Below are 19,127 nucleotides of genomic sequence, written 5' to 3' on the forward strand. Positions count from 1 at the left end.
TAAAAATATGGTAACAGTGCACCTTCCACTGGTTGTTGCACAGCTAGAAGCTGCTTTTAACCCAGCCGTCCCTAGTATCTGAATATCATTCTACTGATTCAGTGACTGTTCAAAGCGTGTTATTCAAAACTTAGTATGTGCAAGCTTTACTCAAGATTTTTCCACTGGAATGCGAATCACTTGCTTGGAGCTTATGAGGAGAATGATTTATCACTTGCCTGAAATGTTCAAATGTGAAGGACTGATGTAAGCAAACTGACAGCAACATGATTTGCTTAACAATATGAAATGCAGTTCATTTCAGGACATCTAGTTTTCACACTAGGAATGTTGCTTTGCACCCTTGATTTCAGTCAAACCCCTCCCAATGTCTACTTGCTTCCGCCATGCCTGCTTAACACTAATTATTTTGGCTGTTAGTTTATCTATAATTTATCTAGTGAGTATAAACAAATACAAAATTAATAGATATATAAAATATAAAATTTGCATTTTACGGCATAAGAATTTACAATTTACATTTTTGGGAAGTAAGTCACATTTGTTTTCATTACATTGTTGTATTCTTTCATAAAGTCTATAATGTTGCCTTGCAACCATCACTAGTATTTTTTTTTATTTAAAAAAAAGAGAACAATATCCAAAAGCTGAACACATATCACATATTCTGTTCACAATACAAGCCACAAAAAAAGCTTCCATAAGTTTAAATACTGTAGATCCTGAAATTAATGCGATCATAATATTAATGTAAAAAATGCGAGCTTGTGTTATTCGTATTAATATGATGCATTTATTTCTCTGTTTTGTCTATGTGTCCGACATTATTAAAACAAAACAAAGATTAAAATTCTAATATATTTATAAAACACAAATGGAAAACAATATATTGTAGGCGAGAAAGACCAATTGTCCAATAGTCCAGCCACGTGTGACATTCGCAGGGTCTTTGGCCACCCTGTCAAAAGCCGACTCGATCCTGAGGTTGACAATTTTTTTGTTTTACTGTTCAAGTTCGCTGCAACTTTGTCGGCATTCCACTGGGTGAATTATTTCATTATGATTTTGTAATCGTTGTTCACAGATAAGTAATATAATTCAGTTGTAATGGTACATGTATGCTAATGTTTAGCCAGATTTAGATAACATAACTGATTGCTGCAAAAATATGCTTTGAGTTAGTCTCACCAAAACACTTGGTACTAAACAGGTTAACTGATGTGTACACAGACATGTTAATGAGTTGAACTCACTGAATGCGCCTGTAACATGGATTTAACCAAAAGGTACACAAAGGTGTGTTGTTAGAAAAGTAATATTTCAAAGGGAGGTCACTCATATTAATTTCATGTCACATTTTAGTCTGCTCACCGTACTAATTTCAGGATCTACAGTATTCATTACTTCAGTTACAAAAGTTAAAAAACAGTGGATGTCTTAATTTGGTGTCAACAAATATTTTTGTTGCCATTGTTGTTGTTATTCATTTTCAATGAAGTTTATATTTGTTGATGCCAAATCTCTTATTAATTACCATTGAGTCTCAACATAATCCTTGCTGATTATTTCGTATGAATTAAGATGGTAAAGTATGTCAAGGGAGACAACTGTTGTCTCAGAAATACAGCCTCTCCTTGTCTTTTTTTCTTTTCTTGGTTACTCGCTCTTTAGTGAGCCAGCCAAACCCCTTCATGTCACTCTCCAGGAAACCCTGAAATAATAGATATAACACTAAAATAAATGTTATGGTATATTTAAAAAAAAAAATATACCAGTCATGGTGCACTGGCTGGAACGAGAACTAGCCCAATGGGCCCACCGATGGGGATCGATCCCAAACGGACTGCACATCAAGCGAGCGCTTTACCACTAGGGTCTCCACGAGTACTCGGACACGGGTCGAGTCCAGCAAGACTCGAGTCTGTTCACAGGACAGGAGTACCCGTACTAGGTGGAATACAGTGATCAACTATAATACAATGGACAATGTAGGACAATAATTTCAGCAGTGGCATCTATGTTCAATCACTGGAATCGGGATGCATAACACTATTTTACTTTATTTCTTAGTCTCATTATTATCTAGTGTAAATGTCGGGTACTTGGGTCCCGGTTGAGTTTGATCCTTGAGTACTAGAGTCGACAATATTTTGGACTCGTGGTGGCCATATTTACCACTGGGCTACTTCCTCCACCCAATATATAATGATACATGTATAATATCATTATGTTATAGGATGATGATGGTTAAATTATTATTTACTGTTCTGCTTTGATGCACTTCGGGTCGGATTTAGAGATGGAGGTAGCAGGTCAATGATGTTAATTAAACTGTAAAGCCTGGTTAAAGCAACATGCAAAAGGTAAATAATTATAGAAACATTATTGACCAACTTACTTTGACCGCAGCTCCTACTCCATTCAAATCTAGCAGAAATGTGTCATGGCCGTACAGAGAATTCAGTTCGTAGAATGTCACAGCTTCATTGCCTGTTAAGAAAAATATTTTGTTGCATACACCTAGCTGGATAATCCACCATAATCATTTATAAAAATAAATTAAAATTAAAAATCAATATACAGTCAGACCTCGTTACAACGACCATGTTTGTCCCTGGGTCACTTTGTTGTTATAACGAAATTGCCGGTGTATCGAATTGTCATGAGTTACCTCCATTGCCAAAATAATGTATAAAAAAAACCTAATTAATATTAACAGATGACTGAATAGCATGTAAATAATTAATGCATTGCAATTATTATTAAAAACAATAAATACACGTACATACATTAAATATGTTTTTAAAAAACATCATTAAATATATTAAACAAGGCGCATTTACCGTCAGTGTAATCATTGCTTGGTTAAAGACATCTCCGATTGGTACCTGTTTCGTTTACAAAATATCATGAAAATAGAAGATTTTATTGTTCGAAGTTAATTCTTTAATTGGTTAAATAAAGGCTTAGTTGCAAAAGCAATACATGTCTACAGATTTCGCAAACATCGGTAGCTTGGACAGCATGTGACACAGTTGGCTCAGTACGAGATCAAAGATTCTAAGTGGCTGTGTGTGTACTGCCAATGTGCTACGGTATCTGTGATTATGTAATGTCGTTGTAAAGAAGTGTTTTCAGAGGACGGATGCACATTTGTTCCTAATTTGCTCTGTCGGTGTCGGAAGATGTGAATTCCGGTGTAATGAACAGAACAACACTGATGTACGTTTGTTCCCGACAATTTGTGGTTGGATGGTGTAAATGGCGTAGTAATGAGGTCTGACTGTACATGATGAGTGAGAAAAGACTATGAAAAGTAAATAATATGTAGAGTTGAAGCTGTAATTTCGGGTCCCCGTGGTTTAATAAAGTTTTAACAGTTAGGCCTACTGTTTTCTTACAACATACACAAGCCTGTTGCCATGTTTGCAATACTTTGTAATACAAAACAGTGGATTCACACACCATGTCTGACTGTTAAAATGGAGAATACAGTTAATACATTTTGTTACATAATTAATGAGTATAGCCAATGGATCTCAATCTAAAAAAACAAACAAAACAAAACACAAAAAAACACACAACCCCCCTCCCAAAAAAACCCTGTTAGAGTTGGTCTATTTTCTAGGAATACAATTTTTTATTTAGGCATAATACATCAGAGCCCATTAAATGAATAATACAAATTAATAGACTTATGACCTGCTTTCTGTAGCATGCTGGCCAGTTCTCTCTGCTGCCAGATGGGGAAGAGAATGTCGGTCTGTACACCAAGAACCATGGCTGGGCAGGTGATACGGGCCAGTCCTGCTTCGAGAGAAGTGAATCCCTCGGCAGCATCAAATAAATCCATCGCCTACAAGACAAGACAATGAACAAATATATATATATACGGTATATATAATTATAAAATAATTGTTGGGGAGCATCACCAAAGATGTTTGAACAGGGTTCGTTTTTGTAATGAACTGTTAAATTTTATGGCTGATATTTAATTTTTTTCAAAGTGAAAGACTACAAACAAGAAAAATGTATTTCTGAAAAAATGGGTCATTTATAACACTCATTTCCCCACTGGTTATGTACTCGGTGGCGGATCCAGAAAATCCATTTAGGGGGAGCCCCAATGACTTGAGGTGGAATGCCAAGGGAACTTTGGGGGAGGTTTGGAGGAGGATCGTAAAAAAAATAAAAATTAATATACAATAAAATTATAACTGTCGCAACATTTGGGAGGGGGGTGTGTGCCTGGGCCCCTGCCCCCCCCCCCCCCCCCCCCAGATCCGCCTCTGGTACTGAATTTTTACTCAACATTTTTAACAGCACAGTGCCTAAATTCACATCTATCTACATATACTGATTTCCTGGATAATGTTTGCTATTAAAATTTAACAAATGAATTGCATGGTGTTCAAATCACAGAACCATTGATACCAAAATCCAATTTAAATTAAAAAAACAACAACCAAAGCCTAAATAAAAATGTTATATTATGTTTTTGATATATTTCTGACAGGGCATGACAATTAACTATTTTGTTAACTTCAAATTTCATTGTAAACAGAATGTATTACAATGTTAAACTATGTTACATTTATGTTAAACATTTTTACTTTCATGTATCTCCATGTTAAGCATTGTACTTTGAAAAACTTTGTTACTTATCTTTTTTATTTTATTTTATTAATATGTTAAATATTGTTATTTAATAACAAGTGTATGTTTAACAACTAGATGAATAACTTTGACCAGTTTCACTCAACATCTTGCATCAGATACACTTTCTTAGATGTCTTGCTAATAAAAATAAACAAGTTGGCAGGGTACCTTTGAGATGTAGAGAAGTGAATTTGGGTCAAACTTGGTGCTGAAGTTTTCTCCCTGATATTCGAGATAACTTTCAATGTCAAATGTCGGGCACAGAGATGGAGCATCATTGTCATTGATTCGACCTCGACCAAATCTTTCATCCCACTCAGGACCGCTACGATACGTAAGTGTTGCTATTTCTCTACAAAGACATTAAAAATGGCTAATAAAACAATTATTATCATCGTCACATTCAAATAACATTTACAGAGTTATAAAATAGAGACTGATTAAAATAATTTTATACAGTTATATTTTTATTTCTGTCAGAAACATTGTTGTGAAATCAAACCTTGCTAGTTTCATTCCAATCTTTGGAAACGTCCCACCATAGTAATGTCCCTTGTTCCAGTTTGGGTCACTCATGATGCATTTCCTCTGCAGATATCGCATCGCAATCGACGAGGGGTGGGACTGCGCACAGGATGATATGGAAACAAATCTGAAACATGGACAGATGTATTCTTGGCAATAGTAATAATGTGTGGTACGATACCATAAAGTTTGTTTTGTTTAACAATACCACTAGAGCAGATTTATTAATTATTCCTCATAAAAAGAAAGAAAAAATAGTGAAATAGAAACTTAGCTAATGTTAAGGTATTGTAATTACATATGCTCACAGAACACGATCACAACAGAGCAATGAATGAATGTTTAACAATACTGCAGAATGAACAAAACCATCAGGTACTGTAAATATTTATTTTCGCATGTGAATTAAATTAGTGAACATGGTCAGTGGCATGCCTTACACCTCATGCACTTATATACAAAAATCTTATTATTACTCATATGGTTAAAAATATCTTGATACATATCAAAGTGATATGTCCCACTAGAACGCTAAGTGGGACTAACATTTTGACGTCACACAATGACTTCATCGATTGGCACCCTATAACCTTACAGGAACGTCAACGAAATGAGTTTATTGATATCAATTAAGATAGATTATGGGTAATAAATAGGATATTAAACTCGCTACCATTTCGTATCATGTTTATGTCCCTCGTGAAATAATTTTCTTGTCACTCACTAAAGCTTGTGACAATGGAAAATTATTTCACTCAGGACATAAACATGATACTAAATGGAAGCTCGTTTAATATCTTATAATTATGAGTACCCTGAACCCAACGTTTGTAACCTACTTTTCATTCAGAAGATATTTCCAACTGAAGGAGATGATGCCTCACCTTCCAATGCGTTCAGGAAGTACTAATTGTCTTTTTCTTTTGAGGGAATGGGGGATTCGCGAAAATAAATGCCTGCGAACTGACTCATTTTCATTAAATATTCAAAATTTAATCAAGCTAAAATAAAGTTTTTACAGTATTAACTACATATGGCCAGTGGTATGCCTTACACCTCATGCACTTGTATACAAAAAATCTTATTATGAGTACCCTGACCCCAACATTTATAACCCACTCTCCATTCTAGTAGATATTTCCAACTGAAGGATAAGATGCCTCACCTTCCAACACGTTCAGGAAACAAGATAGCCGACATCAGAGAGCACATTCCACCCAGTGATGACCCAACAGCACCATGAAGCTGCAATCACGAATAGAAGTAACTTGGGTTACCGTATACGCAAATATGTTCGTGAATAAAATATACAGCGAAAATCGCGAAGACATTGACAGCACCGGGAATTTAATTACGTGCGAACTTATTTCCGATTTCCGATTTGGTATAATATTATGTGGTATAATATTATTTACCTAGTCAGAGGTCTGCAAGGTGACGTGATTCTGTAAACCTGCCTGGTCACGTGGATTTGATTGAAGTGACACACAGTTAGGTGCAAGTCTGTTGTTACGTACAAGTCTGTTGTTACGTAATCTCAGTTTTCTTTGTTTTCTTTGTAACTTTGAATGGAAGTTTCTAGGTACCACCAATAATGAAAAGTTATTTCTTATGATATTTGCATTTTTCAATGTTCTGTATCGTGTGCGTGTTCCATCGATAACATGACAATAGTCTTTATCAGACATACATACAACACTGACATCCCGTCAACAACATGGTGAACATGTCCAAGTGTGTGCGTAAAATCATCATTGAAAAGAGTTTGGCAAATGAAATATGGGTAATTTTCATTTTATTATCGCGGGACACAGTTGCGAAAATAATTCCTCGCGAAAATGTAAAATGAAACCCCTACCATGAATTATTTTAGCCGCGAAAATATTTGCGTATATGGTAAATGTTTTTACTAAAAATATATTAAATATCAACTTTATTGTTAAGAGTGATTGCTTCAGTGAAATCACAGGGAGGGCCAAATGCAAATATTACCCTGTTTGTGATGTTAAATAAATAACAGTGTGCAGGGATCTGTCATGTCCACAATATAATTAAATCGATGTTGCGCTACAAAAGAGTTAATGAATCATTGTGTCCAAATATTAACGGGTGAGAAATAGCTCAGTGGTAATGATAAGGATATATCATACTCTTGTAGAATAAATGTTTCTTTATGCCATTTTTTCATATCAGAGCTTTTAGAATGTTTTTTAAATCCACTAGCCATGGGATCAGTGATTTTAAAAACTGACTAGCCACAATTAAAAATTCACTAGCCCTACTGTATTTTAAGTTAATACAATTTTACTAAATAATAGTAATAATCAGATATGTCACCTAAAGAGGGAGACAGAGCTTAAAAACACTAACACTGGGGTAGGGGTTAGGATATTCATATTTATAAAATAGACTTAACTACAACATTTCACAAAATTATTTCACTAGCCGTTGGGCATGGCAATAGTAGTTATTTACTAGCCCAACATTGAATATCACTAGCCATGGGAGTGGGGCTACAACAATCTAGAAGCCCTGCATGATATATATTCTAAACTGAAGCGACTATAAAGAAAGTAATTATTAAACATTTAAATTTTCGTAATATTCATAACACTTTAACGTCATCCCAGTGACACAGCCATAGAAATACAAGGTTATTCATTTCTCAATGAACGTAAAAATAACATCAGGGAATGTCAAACACAGGTGTAGGAAGATGCCAAAAAGTTGGGGGGCACACACAAACACATATACACATGTATATAAATACATGTATAAATATATAAAAAAAACATCGCTGCTCCCACAAAGTGGGGGGGATGGGCGTAGGCCCCCCTTGCCCCCCGCTTCCTATGCCAGTGTTAAATTATATTGGTACAAAAGTTGTCTTATTGAGCTTTATTGTTTAAGAACCCAAAAATAATTAAACATAAAATATGAAGTTTTAGTGTTATTAGTAGTAAGTATTTCAAATTTAATTATAAGCATTGTCTGTTATCTCTTTTAGGTTAATCTAGATATGAAAAAAAAAATTCATCTGCACACTTATGTGAGAGCGGCTTCACAGATTCACAGAGTTTGTATATGTTTTATCTGTTCATACCTCAATGGAGATATAAGAAATAACAGACAATCCTTAATTGTATTACCTTTCCAATCCCAAGATCATCCATCAGTAGAAACTGGGCCCTGACCATGTCTTCAACACACACTATTGGAAAACTTGTTCCATATGGCTACAAATAGACAAACGGTCACTGTGGTAACCATAGCCTGGTCCAACCATAAAAAACTCACTACAAATATTATTAGGTAGTACAAATGTAATCACATCTTTGGGTAGTGCCCCCCACCAATATAAAATCATGGCTACAGTGGAGGGTGGGCTTCATCAATTTAATGCATGGTAATTCATTGGCACTAATGAACAAGATTCCTCGAAGGAAACATTTATTAATTAGTTGGCCACACTCGCCTAGGTGGTGTTGTTGTTAAGCCTTCGGACGTAAGGCTGGTAGGTACAGGGTTTGCAGCTCGGTACGGGCTCTCACACAGAGCGAGTTTTAACGACTCAGTGGGTACGTGTAATACCACTACATCCTCTTCTCTCTCACTAACCACTAACAACTAACCCACTGTCCTGGACAGACAGCCCAGATAGCTGAGGTGTGTGTCCATGACAGTGTGCTTGAACCTTAATTGGATATAAGCACGAAAATAAGTTGAAATGAAAGAAAATTGGCCACAAATAAGGGTCCAGCCCCTGGTATATGGGATATGCAAATGAAAAGGGGCATAAACTAGGTGGAGGGTGTTCAGAGGGTTTGGACACCTCCCCAACCTGCTGAGACTAAAACAATTATGTTTTACAGTGTAATATTAGACTGTTCATATAGATGTCTACTAGGTTCATATTCAAGACCCCACCCACCCATCCCATATCCAGACCATGCTACGTCCATGATGGAAATTTAAAAACTTTTATTTTTTTTTTATTTTTTTTTACTAAATTAGTGAAATATGTCTAGTTAGAAAATCTTGACCAGGTATGCAATAACTAACAAAAAATACATATATGGAGCAAAGTTTCATTCCGTTCACCACTCCTGTCTTGTGTGTTCAAACATAGTCGTAATGGGTGGGGGGCAGGGTTTAGCCCAAAGTTTGTTATTTTAGAATACAGTATACTTTTTACAGGTTGCTGATAAACATTTACACAATATATAAACTTGTGATTACAATAAACAAAAGATATCTATAGGTATTTATTTTATAAAAGTCATGCACATATCAGACAAAACATCATTTCTAAAATAATGTACATTGAAAAAAATTCATTAAAATATTAAAATCAAGAAGGAAAAAAAATATATATATATAAAGACTTACAAAACAAATAGGATTTGCAACAATTTGTTGAGAAAAAATATATATAAAGAACATACATGTAGCTACTAGAATGGAAAACAAATTAAATCAAAGTATAACACATTAACTGCTATTAACACATATAAATACACATGTTTAAGCTACTTCAGAACAAGAGTGTTTACTTGTAATTAACTAGTGCAAAAGCTAGAAAGATACTTTAGTTTTGTGCACATCATCATACCTTGCCGGTGAGGGGGTTCACGGACGAAGGGCCCCTGTTGTAGAAAATAAAAGCTGACATAAACATAATAAATGTTCCACTGGAACACTTTGTTGTACGTTTTGGTACAACAGCAATTATATTACTATTTATCATTATTGTATGTTAATTAAGGTGGTGTTGTACAGTGATTTTGTGCAAGTACAATCAAAATATTAATGTTATACATGTAGTAAGCTTTTCCTACAACAGACATCATATAAATATGAATAAAGTATTGCAACAATTGTTCCAGGTCTTTTTACAAAACATATTACTACATGTATATTAATGCAATATTATTACTCCTTGAAGGCTTCAGTAGATATTATAAATATGGAATCCATTTGAATTATCTCCCCTGATAAGGGCACTATAGCATACCGTAATTCACATTTTATGTTTATACATACTGACATCTACAGTTTGACAGGTATACCAGGCAACATTGTTGAGTTCAAAATTGTAGAAAGAGGTTTTAGAAAAACATCTTCACCTTATACAAAAGATGGATATACATGTATCAGTAATCAAACTTATTGATACCATTACCAGAAAACTGCCAAGTGTGCAGACATTTGTACACATCATTTTTAATCAGCCGATTTACTCATTAACCATAGGTCTCACTACACAGTTCATTTCTGAGTGAGATATCATTCATTACAGTCCACTATAGTTCCTGTGACATATGTTGTGGTTCACATTTTCACTTCTAGTAATTTGGAAAAATTAACACAATTTGTATTTTTCAATGGTAAGCTTTCTGGCTGGATTTTGCCCCTGTAATATTGTGCATTGATTTTTTGGTACATGGGTGTATAATGGAACAAGCAGCCAGTGTGAATTGGTTCCTGAACCACCTGTTTAGACAGGTACTACAGCCAGATGCGGTCATATATAGCAAAACCCTGAGACGGAAATGTTCTCAGTTTTAGTGAAAATAAATGCTTATATAATGTATGTTCGCAATAGTGTATGCTATTTATACCAACGAGAACCTGGTCTATTGGCAATCTAATTTTGAAGTTCAGCAATTTAACATGGATTTCAATGGCAGATGACACTTGTGTAGTGAGACCAAAGGTGTATTGAATAATTTACTATGTCTGACAGAATGGTGATCTGGTTAAAGCAAAACCAATTTCTTTGAAGAATGATTTTCATTTTTACCAAATTTTAACATATTACATGTACTTGATCCAAGGATGTACAAAACTTAGTGAATTGTTACAGAATGGGGTGGAAATAAATTTAGTGAGAATACTCCGTGCTACTAACAAATGAAATACAAGTTAGCCACACCTCAAAATATGGTTATATACTACTTGCCATTGTGAAGCATGGTAATTGTGACACTTTGTTTAATGTTAAAGAAGAAACCTACTCCAGCCAGAAAAGCTATTCAGGATTAATAGCAAGGAAGATTTTGTTACGACCAATTATATCTGAAGCGGGTGCTCCACCTTTGAGCTGCATTCCCCTTCCCTCCCCATGTTTCCAATTACAGCTTGTCGACTAAGAATTTCATGTAACTAGGTCTGTTTGCAATATATATACTAATGGAAAGAAATAAAGGATCACACAGACAGCAACAAGAAATAATGACTGCATCAAAAATCAATTCATATTGTCAGAAGTTGACTGGGAACATATAGGCAACACAGTCAACACTACAGACATTCAATCCCACATTACAACTTGGTATGAAATACAGACAATACTACAAATTGATGTGTTCCCTTATTTCTTTCCATCAGTATAGATATGGAAATAATAAGGGATCACACAAACAGTAGCAATAAATAGTGACTGTAACTAAAACTCTCAATCCATAGTCTCAGAAATTGTCTGTGTTACTGGCAATCAAGTTGACACGACTGACATTCAATCCCACATAACAACTGTATAAAATTACTATGCTAGTAGTACATTTAATTTGGTCTACAATTCCATGTGTTCCTTTATTACTTTCCATCAGTATACTAAGTATTTGATATTGCAGACAGACCTGGTTAATTTTCTGTCGATGAGCACAGAGATTAAAATGACATAAAGCTGTAAAAGGTTTTGAAATAAAGTCAATAATTAACAAAGACCCTTACGATGTCCCATAGCAACCTCCAAGATTGTTGGTGCAGATGACATAAAACTTGCTTGTATCCACAGCACAACCTGGACCCACAAACTTCTCCCACCAACCTGGTTGTGAATTGCGCTGAAATAATTAGGAAATTAAAGGTTAACTTAATAATAAAATTATATGAACTATTAAACAGTTGCAGTTTAAAAATATTTTATTGTAGAAGCCTACTCTGTAGATGGGGGCAGGACGTAGCCCAGTGGTAAAGTGTTTGCTTGATGCGTGATCAGTCTGTGATCGATCCCCGTCAGGCTATTTCTCGCTGAAGCCAGTGCACCACGACTGGTATATCAAAGGCTGTGGTATGTGCTATCCTGACTGTGGGATGGTGCATATAAAAGATCCCTTGCTATAATATATAAAAATATTTTTTCATTCAGCTTTTAACAGCATGCTCCTTTAACAGTTTGTAGCTCCAATACTTTAAAACATATTACTAATTACTGTACAAAATAAATGTGTTTAATCACTTTAACAATTTCTGTGTACTGTAATACAGGAAAAGTAAAAAAAAAAAAGAAAAAAAGAAAAGAAGTAACTTCCTCCCCCACAAAATCAGTATAATTTTGTGGGTAATAAAAAAGCAATAAACTTGGATCCAGTTTTATCACGTTCATGTCTTTTATCGTTACATTTTCATTTGTCATTCATAAGCACATGACAAATGATAATTATTTCATTCAGGACATAAACATGGTAATAGCCGGTAACTCATTTGTTATCCTCTACGTGTGTTGTACCTTGTGACTCTTTGCATGTGAGCTGGCTGACAGACCAGCATGGATCATAACAGCATTGTCTCGTTTCTCATTAAGATGTCCCCATGTCTCGTACGCGATATTCAGTTCAGGCAGCACACCCTTGTTGTATTTGAGATAAAATGGAGTTTTGTCAGCAAACAATTTAAATCCAGTGGTGATGTTCCCATATTCAGGCTCTGGACCAGTTTTCTGACTGAAAAAAATCATACAAATAAAAAGAAATTGTTAAAAGTCATTCATGCCAGTCATTAATACATATATTTTAGGAGCAGTCATTTGTATTTATTTAATACAAATTATTGTCATTTTAAAAAAAAATTATACATATTTTAACAAATCATTATTGCAATGACATTTTACAACACAATAATCCATCTAGTTACATGTATTTTAACATTAAAATTCATCACTGATATCTTTTTAACACAAGTCATTAATATTTTATCTTAGCACAGGACATGTTATTTTAACATGAGGGATGTAACTCAATGGTGTGAAGGATTGCAGGAGTGATGGTCTTTGATGAACTTAGGGGTTTAAACTTTTCCTGATCCAACCAGTGCCCCATAACCAGTACCTCAAAAACCTTTATACCTATGGGAAAGTGCATATAAATGAGCCCTTGCTGTGGAGTGACCAACATGCAGCTCTTTGCCTTTCTCCCTTTTTCCCTCTCTCTCTCTCCCCCTCTCTCCCAATTTCGCTCTCTCTCTCTCCCAATTTCGCGCGCTCTCTCTCTCTCTCTCAATTTCGCTCTCTCCCTCTCTCTCAAAGTGGGACAGTGGGTTAGTTGTTAGTGGTTAGTGAGAGAAAAGAGGGTATAGTGGTCTTACACCTACCCATTGAGTCGTTAAAACTCGCTCTGGGTGGGAGCTGGTACCGGGCTGTGAACCATGTACCTACCAGTCTTATGTCCGATGGCTTCACCACGACACCACTGAGGCTGGTAACTAACCATTAACCCCATGTCTGGACAGACAGCCCAGATAGCTGAGGTGCATGCCCAAGGCAGTGTACTTGAACCTTAATTAAACATACATTAATGTATTGAAAAAGGAGGTGGGAGAAAGGTCACTGATTAGAATATTAAAGGACGAGTGAACCTGTAATGGTTCAAACAACCAGCATGCAAAGGAAATCGGTCACTTTGTGTTTACACTTGACTAGTCTTGTATAAAAGTATCTCAGCAATTTGACCTCATTTTGGTCAATAATCTAGAACATGTAGATTATAATAAAAAATTCCACTCCAGCTACTGATAACCAGTGTCAAAGGGCTCCAATATAAAAATATAGGTCAAAGGTATTTTCATGCCAAATGCACAATTTCTTTAGGCCGTTATAAGAGTCTATTTTTAGGTTAATTAATTTTTAAAATTTGGAAGGAAGGAAGGAAGGAAGATGGTTTATTTAACAACACACTCAACACATTTTGTTTTATGGTTATATGGCGTCGGACATATGGTTAAGGACAACACGGATATTGAGGGAGGAAACCCACTGTCGCCACTTCATGGGCTACTCCTTTCGATGAGCAGCAAGGGATCTTTTATATGCACCATCCCATAAATAGGATAGCACATACCACAGCCTTTGATGTACCAGTCATGGTGCACTGGCTGGAGTGAGAAATAGCCCAATGAGCCCAATGACGGGATCGATCCCAAACCGACCGCGCATCGAGCGCTTTACCACTGGGCTATGTCTTGCCCCCATTTTTTTTTTGAAGTGCATATAAACCAATTCTCTGTTGCTATAATCATGGGCCAGTTTATATAAAAGATCACTTGTTACTAATCACTAGGAGTAATCCATGTGGATACAGGTTTCTTTGCTACATTAATCCTAATACTCTGTCAATGACAGACAACTGAATGTTTGACCACGACAGCGTGCTTGAACTTTTATTAAATAAATACACATACATAAACATTGAGCTTACTGTTACCTGCAAATGATTTGAGCTGTAATTCACCAAATACGAATTGAAGCTAAATTTGGCAAATTATATATTCAGGATAAAATCTGTCATCTGACTGCCAGGGGTGGGATTTAGCTCAGCCGGTTGAGTGCTCACTTGAGGTGCTTACGTCGCAGGATCAATCCACCTCGCTGAATCCATTCAGCTTATTTGTTTTTTCTCATTCCAATGAGTGCACCACAACTGAACAAAGGTTCTGGTATGTGCTTTCCTGTCTGTGGGAAAGTGCATATAAAAGATCCCTTGCTGCATTAGGAAAATGTTGCAGGTTTCCTCTGATGACTACGAGTCAATATTACTGATTGTTTGACATCCAATAGCCGATGATTACTAGATCAGTGTGCTCCAGTGTTGTTGTTAAACAAAACAAACTTTTTGTCATCTGACTGCCAAATATGAACTGAATTTAAATTCAGCATATATAACAAGTCTAAAATATATATAAGTGACATGCGTAAATACACTTTCCTTCAAAATGGCATAGTTTTACATTTTAATCAAACAAATGTCATGTGAAAATAAAATGTGTTACATTCCTATTACTGTCACTAGTACTATTGTATGTGGGACATATAGTCTTAAGAGGAAACCCGCTACATTTTCCCATTAGTCGCAAGGGATCTTTTATATGCATCATCCCACAGACAGGATAGCACATACCACATCATTTGATATACCAGCTGTGTTGCAATGGCTGGAACAAAAAATAGCCCAATGGGCCCACCGACGGGGATCGATCCCAAACTAACCACGCATCAAGCAAGTGCTTTACCACTGGGCTACGTCCCACCCCTACTATGGATGAAGGTTTTTTTCTACTTAATATTTGCTGTTATTGTTTATGTGTTCCTTATTTCAGGGGGACGGGACGTAGCCCAGTGGTAAAGCGTTCACTTGATGTGCGGTCAGTCTGGGATTGATCCCCATTGGTGGGCCCAATGGGCTATTTCTCGTTCCAGCCAGTGCACCACTTTTCAAATATTTTGCTTTATATTTGCTTTATAATAGTGTAAAAGTGTGTAAATATAAAAGTATGCCCCCCACTTTTTGGCACCTTCCTATGCCACTGCAATTAATCAATGTGCTCTAGTGGTGTCATTAAACAAAACAAACTTCAATATAATAATGGTAAGGCTGATCCACCAATTGATACTAATGTCAAGTATTAACTAATAACAAAGAAACGTTTTCTTTCTTAACTGCTATTTTGATGAAATGAAGTTAAGAATTTAATACTGAAGTGTACTGTGGGTGAAAAAAAATAAAATAATAATGAGTCAGTTGGATGACAACCACATATACTTATACTTATATAACAAAACATGCCCCAGCTGGCATATTGCATCATTCATATTAACCAGGATAAAACTCAAGAGATATGTTAATTGTTCATGAGTTGGTTGGATAAACAACATATATTTATTTAGTGTGATCTAACAAAACATGCACCAACAAGGATATTGCATCATGTCCATTATAACATCTGGCACAGACTAGGTCCTAAAGCTGCACATTCTTGCATAACTATACTTGCTGAACTTAGCCTTGCATTTTTTACAAATCACCTCATCCTATGAATCTTAATTAATACATGTATCTTAATTTTAAAAAAGAAGGAAATGTTTTATTTAAAGAAACGGTCAACACATTTTGGTTAAGGACCACAAAAATAGTTTGTGAGAAAAAAACAATAGCTGCCAATACATGAGTTATTCGTTTTAATTATATATTCATTTATATTTATTTCCTTACTTACATCCAGTTAAAGTTCAAGAACACTGTCCTATAGGCACACACCTCAGCTATCTGGACTGTCTATCCTAGACAGTGGGTTAGTGGTTAGTTGTTAGTGAGAGAGGAGTTGGTGTAGTGGCCTTACACCTACCCATTGAGTGATTAAACTCATTCTGGGTAAGGGCTGGTACCAAGAGGTGAACCCAGTACCCACCAGCCTTATGCCCAATGCCATAACCACTACACCACTGAGACTGGTAATTTTGATTGCATTATGCCACAGACAGTACGATGGTTACTAAAAGAGTTGAAGACTAGATGGTTATCACAAGGGTTGGTGAAAATAAGACGGTCATCACAAGGGTTGGTGAACACAAGATGGCAATTACAAGGGTTGGTGAATTAACATAAGATGGCAATTATTAGGGTTGGTGAAGATAAGATGGCAATTATGAGGGTTGGTGAAGATAACATGACAATTAAAAGGGTTGGTAAAGACAAGATGACAATTGTAAGGGTTGGTGAGAATAAGATTGCAATTACAAGGGTTGGTGAAGGTAAGATGACATTTATACGGGTTGGTACATGAAGAGTGTGTTTTGGAAAATGGTAATTGCAAGGATTGGTACAGAATGATGGTCACTACAAGAATTGGTAAAAGCAAGACAGTCATCAAGGTTTGTAAAGACAGTATGATAGGACCATAGCTTGGTAACAAGGTGGGTCAAGTGGTTCCAGGTTAGTATTTTTTTCCAGTCGCATAATTTAACTTTTATAAATCTCCAGCCAGGGCTTCAAGAATTGTTTTTAAATCCACTAGCCATAGAATCAGTGATTTAAATAATTTACTAGCCACAATTAAAAATTCACTAGCCCTACTTTACTTAAGTTAATACAATTTTACTAAAAAATAGTAATAATCCAATATGTCACCTAAAGATGGAGATAGAGCTTAAAAACACTAACAGTGAGGAGTAGGGTGGGGACAAGATATTCATACTTACAAAATAGACTTAACTGCAACATTTGACTCAAAAATATTCACTGCCGTCAGGCATAGCAATAGTAGTTATTTACTAGCCCAACATTGAATATCACTGCCATGGGAGTGGGGTTACCATAATTTAGAAGCCCTGCTCCACCAAAAACATTCAAGTTTGTTTTGTTTAATAACAACACTAGGTTAGTTATTAATCATCGGCTGTTGGATGTCAAACATTTGGTAATTCTGACACAGTCTTAGAGAGGAATGTCACATTTTTCCATTAATAGCAAGGGTTCTTTTATATGTACCATCCCACAGGCAGGATAGCAATATATCAGTCATAGTGGACTAGCTGGAATGAGAAATGGCCCAATGGCCTCACCGACAGGGATCGATCCTAAACCGACCACGCATTAGGTGAACAAGTAATTAAACACTGATGATAACACCATATATGTATAGACATCGGAAGCTTTTAGGTCTGGTGGGGGAGGCAAATTAATATCTCTCCCCAGTTCGTCATCTTCTGATATCTATTACATGGTAGGTTTCTGCTGGTCTTACGAATAGAACTTTCATTTACCATTATAATTGAAGAAGGAAGGAAGGAATCTTTTTATTCAAGGCATTTTAATTATGGTTATATGGCATCAGACATATGGTTAACCGTGGGAGACAAATATAATGAGAGAGCAACATTACATTTTTTTTATTTAAAGGAAGTCCTTAGTCTGGGGGGTCTGGTAAATCCAGCACTGGGGTCAGCGATAGTATTGGCATGCTGGAATGTTCCAAACTCTTTTCTGGTCAATCATAGACGGGCCGAGCACATTATCGCTGGGATACATCCTGCCCCCCTCCTTTATAATATGATAATTTACAGATTAAAGTTGAAGAACTGTTATTTAGTTTACTTACTTGCGAGAAACACATGGGAAGTCAGATTGCAGTCCTCTGAACGCAACTTGAGGTTCTTCGGGATAAACCTCCAAATAGTCTGGCATATCAACCTGTGGCAAATCAACCTGGGGTAAATCAACCTGTGGTAAATCAACCTGGGGTAAAGGTGCCTGCAGGCTTTCTTCCACTGGTGGCGGCACTTCTTTGACTTTCTGCAGAACGGCACAAACTGTCCCAAAATGCTTTCTCGTCAAGCTGCACATTGTCGATTCGCCTTGAGCTGGCAGCTTCAGACCCTTCATCATTAAGATAGCTCCTTTTCTCACAAACGTATGCATGCTGATGATTTTTATTAACAGTTTTCATGTAGCTATTGTGTTGACTATTGTTCATAACACTGCTTAGTTTTTGGGGATCTGTAACATACAAATGTGAAGATAAATTGTAGGTGTCAAAACAATATGTAACAAACAAACCAGCTGGTATTTCTGTATACACAAATTATATATCTACATCAGACGCATACAGATTTTTGCTAGCTGTTTTAGCTCAGGCATTTCAGTATTCACTGCACATCACAAACTTGGCAACTGCATATCGGATTGTATAGCAGCTGAGACCTTAAATAGTCTGTGTTAAAAGAAAAAATAAATTTTCCCCATCTCATGTCTGGTTTTTGCTTTATCACAACCCACATACATCACATGCCAAGCGCATGAAGGAAAATCCCCCTATGACTATGCAAATATTTAGATCCGCGATACAGTTGACGCAACAGGTCATGAAGGCTCATTCAGTTTCGCTTTGTA

The 19,127-nt window shown here is 36.0% G+C and overlaps 1 protein-coding gene across 1 annotated transcript; it reads right to left on the minus strand.

Moving 5' to 3' along the window:
- Positions 1–844: 844 nt before the first annotated feature.
- Positions 845–19,076, minus strand: LOC121382979 (serine O-succinyltransferase-like). The gene is made up of 11 exons (XM_041512685.1): positions 18,337–19,076; positions 12,698–12,911; positions 11,920–12,032; positions 9,797–9,830; positions 8,334–8,420; positions 6,350–6,429; positions 5,162–5,311; positions 4,828–5,011; positions 3,703–3,856; positions 2,399–2,490; positions 845–1,711 (listed from the first exon to the last, which is right to left on the minus strand). The coding sequence occupies exons 1-11, from the start codon at positions 18,654–18,656 to the stop codon at positions 1,616–1,618; spliced, it is 1,524 nt and encodes a 507-aa protein (XP_041368619.1). The 5' UTR covers positions 18,657–19,076; the 3' UTR covers positions 845–1,615.
- Positions 19,077–19,127: the final 51 nt, after the last annotated feature.

This window comes from Gigantopelta aegis, chromosome 10, assembly GCF_016097555.1.
Source record: "Gigantopelta aegis isolate Gae_Host chromosome 10, Gae_host_genome, whole genome shotgun sequence".
NCBI classification, from domain to species: Eukaryota; Metazoa; Mollusca; class Gastropoda; order Neomphalida; family Peltospiridae; genus Gigantopelta; species Gigantopelta aegis.

Excerpts from the sequence above, each read along its gene's own strand:
- LOC121382979 (XM_041512685.1), bottom strand. The coding sequence starts at position 18,656 with ATGCATACGTTTGTGAGAAAAGGAGCTATCTTAATGATGAAGGGTCTG. Across the intron at positions 12,912-18,336 it reads TTCCCATGTGTTTCTCGCAA|TCAGAAAACTGGTCCAGAGC; the intron begins GTAAGTAAACTA and ends GATTTTTTTCAG. Across the intron at positions 12,033-12,697 it reads CACATGCAAAGAGTCACAAG|CGCAATTCACAACCAGGTTG; the intron begins GTACAACACACG and ends TAATTATTTCAG.